Raw genomic sequence first — 12225 nt, 5'->3', positions numbered from 1 at the left:
TACCTTCTTCTAGTCATGTTGTGCCACAAATTTCTCTTCTCCCCAATTCTATTCAATATCTCCTCATTAGTTATGTGATCTATCCATCTAATCTTCAGCACTCTTCTGTAGCACCACATTTCGAATGCTTCTATTCTCTTCTCGTCCAAACTATTTATCATCCACGTTTCACTTCCATACATGGCTACACTCCATACAAATACTTTCAGAAACAATTTCCTGACACTTAAATCTGTACTCTGTATTAAGAAATTTCTCTTTTTCAGAAACGCTTTCCTTGCCATTGCCAGTCAACATTTTATATCATCTCTATTTCGACATCTCTACTCTACCATCAGTTATTTTGCTCCCCAAATAGCAAAACTCATTTACTAACTTAAGCTCCTCATTTCCTAATCTAATTCCCGCAGCATCACCTGATTTAATTCGACCACATTCCATTATCCTTGTTTTGCATTTGTTGATGCTCTTCTTATATCCTCCTTTCAAGACACTGTCAATTCTGTTCAGCTGCTCTTCCAGGCCCTTTGCTGTCTCTGACAGAATTACAATGTCATCGGCAAACCTCAAAGTTTTTATTTCTTCTCCGTGGATTTTAATTCCTACTCCAAATTTTTCTTTTGTTTCCTTTACTGCTTGCTCAATACACAGATTGAATAACATTGGGGATAGGCTACAACCCTGTCCCACTCCCTTCCCAACCCCTGCTTCCCTTTCATGCCCCTTGGCTCTTATAACTGCCATCTGGTTTCTGTACAAATTGTAAATAGCCTTTCACTCCCTGTATTTTATCCCTGCCACCTTTAGAATTTGAAAGAGACTATTCAAGTCAATATTGTCAAAAGCTTTCTCTAAGTCTACAAATGCTAGAAATGTAGGTTTGCCTTTCCTTAATCTATTTTCTAAGATAGTACGTAGGGTCAGTATTGCCTCACGTGTTCCAACATTTCTACAGAATCCAAACTGATCTTCCCCGAGGTCAGCCTCTACCAATTTTTCCATTCGTCTGTAAAGAATTTGTGTTAATATTTTGCAGCCATGGATTATTTAACTGATAATTTGGTAATTTTCACATCTGTCAGCACCTGTTTTCTTTGGGATTGGAATTATTATATTCTTCTTGAAGTCTGCGGGTATTTTGCTTGTCTCTTACATTTTGCTCACCAGATGGAAGAGTTTTGTCAGGACTGGCTCTCCCAAGGCTGTCAGTAGTTCTAATGGAATGTTGTCTACTCCCGGAGCCTTGTTTCGGCTTAGGTCTTTTAGTGCTCTGTCAAACTCTTCACACAGTATCATATCTCCCATTTCGTCTTCATCTACATCCTCTTCCATTTCCATAATATTGACCTCAAGAACATCACCCTTGTAAAGACCCTCTATATACTCCTTCCACCTTTCTGCTTTCTCTTCTTTGAATAGAACTGAGTTTCCATCTGAGCTCTTGATATTCATGCAAGTGGTTCTCTTTTCTCCAAAGGTCTCTTTAATTTTCCTGTAGGCAGTATCTATCTTACCCCTAATCATATATGCTCTACATCCATACATTTGTCCTCTAGCCATCCCTGTTTAGCCATTTTGGACTTCCTGTCGATCTTATTTTTGAGACGTTTGTATTCCTTTTTTGCCTGCTTCATTTACTGCATTTTTGTATTTTCTCCTTTTGTATTTTCTCCTTTAAATTCATATCTCTTCTGTTACCCTAGGATTTCTATTAGCCCTCGCCTTTTTACCTACTTGATTCTCTGCTGCCTACACGTTTTCACCTCTCAAAGCTACCTATTCTTTCCTACATTCTTGTCAATTGTTCCCTAATGCTCTCACTGAAACTCTCTGCAACCTCTGCTTCTTTCAGTTTATCCAGGTCCCATCTTCTTAAATTCCCAGCTTTTTGCAGTTTCTTCAGTTTTAATCTACAGTTCATAACCAATAGATTGTCAGAGTCTACATCCACCCCTGGAAATGTCTTACAATTTAAAACCTGGTTCCTAAATCTCTGTCTTACCATTATATAATCTATCTGAAACCTTTCAGTATCTCCAGGCTTCTTCCATGTATAGAACCTTCTTTTATGATTCTTGAACCAAGTGTTAGCTATGATTAAGTTATGCTATGTGCAGAATTCTACGAGGCTGGTTCCTCTTTCATTCTTACCCCCATTCCATATTCACCTACTACGTTTCCTTCTCTTCCTTTCCCTACCGTCGAATTCCAGTCACCCATTACTATTAAATTTTTGTCTCCCTTGACTATCTGAATAATTGCTTTTATCTCATCATACTTTTCATCAATCTCTTCGTCATCTGCGGAGCTAGTTGGCATATAAACTTGTACTACTGTGGTAGGCGTAAACTTTCTATCTATCGTGGCCACAATAATGCGTTCACTATGCTGTTTGTAATAGCTTACCCGCATTCCTATTTTGATTTTTGTTATTCATTATTAAACCTACTCCTGCATTACACCTATTTGATTTTCTATTAAAACCCTGTATCCACCTGACAAAAAGTCTTGTTCCTCCTGCCACCGAACTTCACTAATTCCCACTATATCTAACTTTAACCTATCCATTTCCCTTTTTAAATTTTCTAACCTGCCTGCCCGATTAGGGGATTGGACATTCCACACTCCGACCCGTAGAATGCCACTTTTCTTTCTCCTGATATCAACATCCACCTGAGCAGTCCCTGCCCGGAGATCTGAATGGGGGACTATTTTACATACAGAATATTTTACCCAAGAGGACGCCATCATCATTTAACCATACAGTAAAGCTGCATGCCCTCGGGAAAAACTACGGCTATAGTTTCCCCTTGCTTTCAGCCATTCACAGTACCAGCACAGCAAGGCTGTTTTGGTGACTGTTACAAGGCCAGATCAGTCAATCATCCAGACTGTTGCTCCTGCAACTACTGAAAAGGCTGCTGCCCCTCTTCAGGAACCACGCATTTGTCTGGCCTCTCAACAGATACTCCTCCGTTGTGGTTGCACCTACGGTACAGCTATCTGTATCGCTGAGGCATGCAAGCCTCACCATCAATGGCAAGGCCCATAGTTCATGGGGGGAGACTCCAGAGGGGTATGGTGCCAAATTCTGTGCAACTGGTGCATTGGATTATCAAAATCCAAAGCTAGTTGGGGGCCCTGCCCATAATGCTCCAAAGGTTTTCAATTGGTGAGAGATCCGGTGACCGTGCTAGCCAAAGTAGGGTTTGGTAAGTACAAAGACAAGCAATAGAGACTCTTCCTGTGAGAAGGGATTATCTTGTTGAAATGTAAGCTCAGGATGGTGTCCCATCAAGGGCAACAAAGTCCCCAGATGACAACCTAACAGGTCCTGCTGTGAAATGACATGGCACCCCAGACAATCACAATTGGTTGTCTGGCCATATGACAGGTGACATTTGGGTTGGTATCCCACCACTGTCCAGGGCTACTCCAGATACGTCTTTGCCGGTCATTGGGGTTCAATTTAAAGTTGGATTCATCATTGAAGACAATTCTACTCCAGTCAGTGAGATTCCAGGTCGTATATGCCCGAAACCACTGCAGACAGGCTTGTTGTTGTACAAGGATCAATGGTGGTCAGCACAAGTGGCACTGAGAGCTCAGACCCCTTTCTGAGATCCACCTATTAATGGTCCTTGTGGTCACTGAAGCATCAGTTGCTCGTCAGATTAATAGTGATGGTGAGTCAGGGGCTCTGAGTGCCTCTGTAATGATTGCTGAGTCCTCTCATTCTGTTGTCTCTCTAGGTCAGCTGTTTCCATCCCAATGCTGTGTTCAGCCATGGTTAACCCATTCCTGCCAACATAGTCGAATATTGGCATCACTCGTATTCATTGTGAGTGATTCACTGGCTACTCCGACTGTCTTTTTTGAATCCAACTATGCGCTGTCATCTGTGTGTATTGGTATTGTTCACGTGGCACTCTGTAAGGCATAGCTACTGTCAAACTGAGTACACTAAATGGAATGTGCAATGACTGTATGTCTTGGTATCAACATATCCACAGTTTACTAACCTTGCCAACTGTGTGGTGAAATTTCATTGCAGCATCATACATCCACCTGTCGACCACCAAAGTTTACAGTTTTGCTTATTTTGTGTAATAAACTTTGCTCAATTGACGAAACTCCCACTACATGGCATTCTTACCTCTGTCTTTCCCGGTAGGAATCTACCATTTTCTGCCATCTTTGTGTGGGCCGTACTAAGTTGACACACGGTTTTTTACTACACAATGATCCCCCCCCCCTCCCCCATCCCTGTAGTGGGCGTCCCCTTATGGTCATACATATTTTGCTCCCCTCATGGTGATACATATTTTGCTGGACTGCCCCTGCCTTTTGGTCCTTTGCACTAAATGTGCCACTGCGAGGTGCCAGTAGCCAATCCTTGGATGCTTAGTCCGTCCTCAGTTTTCTTTGCGAAAGTGCTTTGTCCTCTCAGGTTTAAGTTCTTGAATTTTTGTCTGGAATTGGAGTCCCTTGGCGTTGGTGTTGGTTATGGAGGCCATGGTCTTGCCTCCACACCAGCTAGATTCTTTCCACCATTTCCACTACGTTTTGTGCAGTTTTTTCCCATTTTCATGTATCTTCTTCCTCCGGTGTTGTCCCCATAATGTTGTGATGGTGGTATATAATATGCAGTTCGGGACGGATCGATGTTTTTTTCCTCTCCCTGCTGCCCCAATCTTCCTTCTACCTCTTTGTTAGCCCGTTTTTCCTTCCCCATGACTGGACTGTGGTGTTTGTGTTGTTTCTCCCTTGGTTTTCTTCCTACCACCTTAGATCGTGGGACCGATCATATCGCTGTTTAGTCCCCTTTCCCAGTCAACCAACCAACCATCTGTCGATACCTGCATAAATATCAATTTGTGAACAGTTTACATAACTATTAAGTAGTGCATCGTTTTTCTTGCCCTAAAGTGTAGAGGGTGACCCAAAAGCCTGATAACATTTGAAATTCAATATTTTACCAATTAATGTAGGTAGTGAGGTAAAAATTGACACACATGCTTAAAATGACATGGGGTTTATGAAACCAGAAAAAAGTTCGCGAAAGACCAACAGATGGTGCTTCATAGGATACAAAAACAAAAATTAACATAAAAATTGATTTTTAGCAAGATGATCTTTGCTTAAGACATGCTCAACATGGCAGATGTCGTTCATCAATAACACCTGTAGTCAAGGAACAATGTTGTGAACAGCATTGCGCTGCATATAAATAGATATGTTAGAAATTGCCATCAGATGTCATCTTTTTAACATCCGTAATGTCAGATGATCACTGTAGACTTCTGACTTCAGGTAAACCTACAAACAATAATCACATGGATTGAGGCCAAACATGATGGAAGTATCAACTCAGCACACAATCCTCACCTAATGATGTGCGTAAGAGATCTTTCACACATGTAGCAATGTGGGCTGCAGTGCCATCCTGCATAAAAGTCATACCTTCCAGCAGGTGTTTATCAGCCAGGCTAAGGATGGTGTGATCCTGTAACATATTGGCATACTTCACACCTGCCATGCTGACATTTCAAAAAGCAGTACTACGCATTTCCTCAAAGAAAAAAAGCCCAATCATGAGTGATGTGGTAAATCCACACCACATTATGACTTCCCCATCAAGCCATTGAGTTTCCAGTGTCATTGACTTGTTGGCGGGTTTTTGCACTCATTATTGATTTCAATAAAACTCCATGTCATTTCAGATGTGTAACAAGTTGTACCTCTCTACCTTCTTTATTCTGTGTATTAGTGCATTTTCAAATGTTAACAGACTTTTGTGTCACCCTGTATTTTACTCTTAAATTTACTTTGATCTTGTTCTTTTGGTAGATGTAATGTAATGTAATGTGAGTGCAGACTTCTGTTTATTTCTTTTTTGTGTTCATTAGGTCTATGGGAAGCACGTACATTGATCACACAACAGCTTCAGTAAAATCAAGACTCAAAAGTGATACTGTGACACTTGTTGATGGCAATACCTGCAAGCTCATAGGACAGTTTCATGATGTACATAATTGCAAGGATGTCTACAGTTTTGTATCTCAGTTTTAAGGTGTTACGTAAGAGCTAGTCAAATGAAAATGAGATAGATGGCAAAAAAGTAAGAAAACTGTTTATGATTTAAAAAGTAATCATGATAACTGTTAATACATTATCTGACTGTGAGACAAGATGACTGATACCATCACAGAAAAATGTTAGCAGAGCAAATTGACGGCAAAAAATGTCTTTCTTCAGGGCTTCAAAAATATGGAAATCATGTTGGTAAGATTGCAACTCTATGAAGGATGTGCAAAGGCTTCCCAGCAAAACTACTGTAGAAACTGCCTTGCAACGTATTGCCCCCTCCACATATTGCCAAGGTTGTCTTGAGTATGCTGCAGAAATTTTGCTGGGTAGCTCTTGCACATCCGCCATTCATTCCTGATCTCTCCCCATGTGATTTCCATATTTTTTGAGCCTCAAAGAAAGACATCCATGGCATTTGTTTTGCTTCAGACAGAGAGATCTACACCTGGGTAGTAGTGGTGGTGGTGGTGGTGGTGGTGGTCGTAGTAGTAGTAAAAGCTTTATTCATCCATAGAGTTCTTTTTACAAGTATATAGGACATGTCAAAGTATTTACAAGTTTAGACCAATTTAAAATAAGCGAATTCATATACACATATATTTACAGACTTCTAGTTAGACATAATCATTAGATTTACTCCTGGTATACAATACGTTTTTTACAAATAACGTATTAAATAATGTAATACCACACTGTTCACTCATATTTCACTATCACTCACTGTACACAGTATACACACATTGTTTCATAACACTTCCCTCACCACACACACACACACACACACACACACACACACACACACACACTGGTGATCTCTGGGCAATTTTCTGTACCACAACTTCCCATTTGCTATCCTGAGAAACTGAGTCAGCATCCCTCCATAATGAGCGAGATGTTGAGCTCAGAAAGAGGAAGAGGTGTTAGAATTGTGCTATGCATAGCTTGGGGGTAAGTATTTCTAGAAGAAAAAAGAAGGAAAAAATGTAAAGTGAAGGTGTTATGTGGAATGTTGGATTTTTTAAATCATCATTATTATTATTATTATTTATTTCTACAACATTTTTTTATGAAACCCCTACTCTGTTTTGTCTACGTAATCCTTCAATGTATAAAATATATTGCATAACAGGCACTTTTAGCTGCCTTATTAAATAAGTGTATTTCTGCAATTTCTTTAATCTCTTTTGGTGATTTATTGAACAGTTTTATTCCTTGGTAGAAAATGCTGTTTTGAGTTTTATGTTTATTTTTTTCTTGGTAAATGTAAGTTGAGTCTATGTCTTGTTGCATGGTCATGGACAGAGGTGTTTGTGCAGTAATTATCAATGTTATTTTTGATATGTATAACTGACTGGTAAATGTCTTCACATGGAGCAGTTAATATCCCAAGTGTTTTGAACATATCTTGACAGTGACCTTAACTAGTATTTTTGGTTATTATGGCTCTTTTCTGGAGTTTGAAAATTGTGATCATATTTTGTGCATTTGTTCCCCAAAAAAGAATACCAAAGCTAACTATTGAGTGTACATATAAATAATATGTAACTAAGAGAACTGCATGTTACACACTGATGATAGGATTCTAAGGGCATTCGCTCTGGTTGTAGGTTTGGGAAAAGAGTGGAAAGTCCTGGGACCCATATGGTGTGGCTCTCCAATCCACTGGCTAGTGTCGGGACACTGATTTGTGGATTTCTGGTGAGGGGGTTTCCTAAAGGGAGTATTTTCACTGGTGAATGACAGAGGAGAAAGTTACTTCTTTTGCTGGGTGGGAGGAGTTTTTCCCAAAATTAACTGTGCTGCAAGAACCTTGAGAAGGGAGGGCCTATCTCCCCTATGGTCAAGTTTATCTGTGTGCTACCGGATGTCTTGATGTCTATGTAATAAATACTCCTGTAACTACTGACAACTTGGTCACAGTAGTGACAAGGGTCAATATCATCACTGAGATTGAACTGAGGCAATCATACTTTTCCAGGGCTTCTAAATATGAGAGCATCTGTCAGCTTTAGTTCTTCACTTTTGTGTTTGTTGACTAAGTTACCACACTTCTGCAACTGAGGAGGGTAGTCGTTCCCACAACTGACACAGACGGGGTAGTGATCTCACAATAAATTTTCATAATGTGGATGACCACAATCTGCCCAAATAGGATCACATGTACACTGGGAAGACATCAGCCCCAAGTGCCACCCTTTAAAAATGTCGAATGTGGGATGGGAATCCAGCTTCACTTTGCATCAGTAACACAAAATTTTTTTTTTACCTTTCCTCAAGGTGAATCCCTCTCAAAAGTCAGGAAAATGTGCTGGTGTTTGCTTTGTTTTGGTGGGTCTCAACGTGCATGATAAACAAAGTGAAACCCTCATCTCTCCAATTGTTCATGCAGTCCTTCATCTGTATGAAGGGTTAGTTCCCACTGAAAAATTAATTCTTGTACCATTTTGACGTTCTTATTTAGTGTGATGGTAACATGTACATAACCAACTTGTTTACAAGAAAAGAATGTCTGGGAATGGGTAGCATTTGCCATCTTAATTAAGATTTAATCACACAGCAGTTTGCAAAGGGAACAGAGTTTGGCAGTAACTTTTTCAATAATCTCCACAAAAAAAAACACTGATTTAATGGAGAGAAAGTATAATCCATCTGTTCAGATGCAAACCAGAAACATAGGGGAATAAACTGTTGACAAGTCACTAGGTTATGTTTTCCTCACATGGTGTAGCCCAGGAGAAAAAGTTTCTAGGGTCACAATAATAAGCACTAAATTGCAATCTGTTCAAAACGTCTGCAGAGGATTCATGGCCACCAGCTGACAACTTTGGTCATTACATGACACAAGACGTTCACCACAATTCCACAAATACTCAGAACGAAGGCTCTGACAGTGCATGCCACCATGTCAGAGCAAAGGCCACCTGGCACAATGGTCAGTGCCCAAAGTCTCAATACCCCAAAATGGCAAGCATCTACTACTTTGTGTAAGTAGGAGGTGAAGGCTTGGGTATAAGTAGTGTGATCCATGTGTGGTCAGGAGGGCTACCAGCATACGGATACTTGATGATACCCCCCCCCCCCCCCCATCCGGACTAGCTATGTTGCTGGATAGTGGATGACCTATCCTGCATGACACCGTGGCTAGGTTAGCAGAAGAGTTTCTGTGTTAGAGTATAAGTCAGAGAAAATATATAGTCAGAGTAAAACTTCACCACAGGTAATGAAAAGGTCCTGCAATGGTTTGTGGGTCCATGCTCATCACACATATACACATAAAAGAGTTGTGAGCTACTTAGGTGCAAGACTCTTATGTGTGGTATGGTTTATTTATAAAGAATTCTTTTAAAGCAGTCTGTCTGAATGAGGTATTTAGTCTCTCATACCTGTAATCAAAGAAATTATACCATTTTTGACCATGCTCTCCCTTACATTTTCAGCTGTCAGTTCAGCTGATGTATCTTTTCCCCTCCTGTTACAGTTTTGTCTTGTTTATTTCTGTCTCCCAATAGCAGCAATGTGCACAGCTTCAATGTGAGCAACAACCAATGTCAGTAGAAATTCAGTGCTCCCCTGACTGCTCTGTTCATCCAAGATTAGCCCACATTTGTGTGAGAGTTGTGATACCTAGCTTATCCCCATCACTTCTGATACTATCTCAGCTTGAAGGCCACAAGTCTTTGCCTGTTGTTCTTGAACCTCATGTCTTTTACAAAGAAACCTACATATCCCTGTGAAGAGTCTCACTAGAAATCCCTTCTCCTATCCCACTGCAGTTGTATCAGTACAAGGCAATTCAGAGTCACCACCCACACACCAATACCAAACTATTAACTAAATTAAATTACACTGATATGTGTCAACATAATGGGTCTGTTACAGCTGTGTTGACAACTGCTGACACACAAAGAGAAGTGTGGCCTATTTGTCACACTGTAATCAAACCTGCTTTAATTTCTGTAGATAAATAGGAAGTACTACAACACTTAGTCTTTTAAATGAAATGGGAGTGCCAAAGATATACCCAGACAACCTTCATCCCACATTTATTGTAAATTAATTTATATCAGAGTGTGTGTTTTCCCACCTTATGAACTTTTCAGTTTTAATGAATTATACTATATGAAAAGGGATACTTTTGTAATATGAACATGAAGTGGCATTCATACACTTGTTCACTTCATAATATATTAAAAACAAAGATTCCATGACTTACCAAACGGGAAAGCGCTGGTAGATAGGCACAATAAAAAAACACACAAACACACACAAAATTTCAAGCTTTCGCAACCAACGGTTGCTTCATCAGGAAAGAGGGAAGGAGAGGGAAAGACGAAAGGATGTGGGTTTTAAGGGAGAGGGTAAGGAGTCATTCCAATCCCAGGAGCAGAAAGACTTACCTTAGGGGGAAAAAAGGACAGGTATACACTCACACACACACCCATATCCAACCGCACATACACAGACATAAGCAGACATTTGTAAAGGCCACTTCATAATGTGGATGAAATTAATGGTTAAACTCCAATTAATACCTTAAATACAGAGCAGCACAAAATGACAGTGTCTCATCTGCAACCAAAACTACTTGTTCCATTCTATTAATTAGTATACTTAATGTCAGAAGTGCTTTACTTTTTTTTTTTTTTTTTTTTTTTACATACGATAGGCACATGTAGCTGATGCAGCCACAATACCACAAAATCACATCCTTGAAGACTATGTTTTCAATAAACAATAAAGTAACTAACTCTTTGTAAGAGATAAGAAGGAAAATTCTTACTATCAAGTTGTTCAAGTGATCAGACTGTGGAGAAAACAATTTATGATGAAGAGAAAGATACAGAACGGTAATGTTACAAATGAAGTTTTGGAATATCAACTTTGCAAAAATAAAAGTAAGAGGACACACTGGATCACTAAAACTAAATACTAGTGCAAAGGTCATAAACAAGAATAATTATATAGTAAAATTTTCTGAATTTATCACAAAAAGTAATAAGGTAAAACCACTCAGATACCATGAGATAGATCATAACAATGGTTCACAATAATATCTGATGGATTAATCAGTAAATGAAATGACTAGCAATCTATGATGATATACAGTAACGAAATAATAATCTGCGAGACAATGCTAATTATTTACGGTACTGTAAAGTTGTTGCATATGAGTTGCATTAGACACTGCAAGTAGTTTTATAGAGCTATACCCAGCAAAAGAAGTAACTTTCTCCTCTGCCATTCTGCCATCACCAGTGAAAATACTCCATTTAGGAAACCCTCTTGCCAGAAATCCACAAATCAGTGTCCCAACACTGGTCAGTGGATTGGAGAGCCACACCATTTGGGTCCCAGGGCTGTCCACTCTTTTCCAATCCTACACCCAGAACAAATAAACCCTCTCAAGGATCTCAATGGCCAAAAGCTGTGTAAGAGACAAAAAAGAAATATCAGGAGAAACATACTTCGGTGATCCCAGAGGCATTGGATACCCCATTTCTGTCAACTTTAGGATCTCTTCTCACAGTCTTGTGGCATGACTGCAATGGTTGATATGTGACAATCTTTGTGACAGTAAGCACTTTACGAAGGTCCTCTCACTCCCTTGTCACCACGTGATGGACTGATTAACCTGTTGAGCTCTTCAGAGGGTCAAATAGTATTTGTGTACCTCTTCTGTTACCTTCACCTTCTCTCTGTCAGTTTGCATTGATGACATGGTGTCGAACGTCCCTGGCATGGGTGTGATCACCTACACCACAGGAACTGCTGTTCCACATTATACAGCCCCCCCCCCACCACCACCACCACTGAATGGTGCCATTATAGACCCCAAAGATGTTGCAACAGCTTTTCAGGATCATTGAAGGGCCTTTAAATGTCTCAAGCGACATTCTTCACTGACTACCTTCTTTACTTGCAAACGGCTCTTCATCTGTGGCTCACTATGCAAGTAAACAAAGTGAGGAAGAATGCTGGAGCCCTACGTTTTCTCATTGGGAACATATGCCTCTTAATACTAGGTGTGAGTCAAGCTTCATAGTCTCCATGGCTGTCAAATATCAACATGTGTTCCCAGTCTCTTTCTTTATGGTGTTACTTGTTCCAATGCTTTGGTCCTTGTTGAAAACCTTG

The 12225-nt window shown here is 39.9% G+C and overlaps 1 protein-coding gene across 1 annotated transcript in view; it reads left to right on the top strand.

The window, feature by feature from the left end:
* The window catches only part of LOC124720283, a 198243-nt gene that overhangs the window by 144077 nt on the left and 41941 nt on the right, over positions 1–12225 (top strand). Inside the window, exon 7 of the mRNA XM_047245594.1 lies at positions 5910–6121. Coding sequence (XP_047101550.1) covers positions 5910–6072 — 163 coding nt within the window. The 3' untranslated portion in view covers positions 6073–6121. The remainder of the gene's footprint in view (positions 1–5909; positions 6122–12225) is intronic.

Source organism: Schistocerca piceifrons, chromosome 11 (assembly GCF_021461385.2).
Source record: "Schistocerca piceifrons isolate TAMUIC-IGC-003096 chromosome 11, iqSchPice1.1, whole genome shotgun sequence".
In the NCBI taxonomy this organism is placed as follows: domain Eukaryota; kingdom Metazoa; phylum Arthropoda; class Insecta; order Orthoptera; family Acrididae; genus Schistocerca; species Schistocerca piceifrons.
Note: the sequence above shows the minus strand (reverse complement) of the source record. Positions and strands in the feature narration are given on the sequence as shown.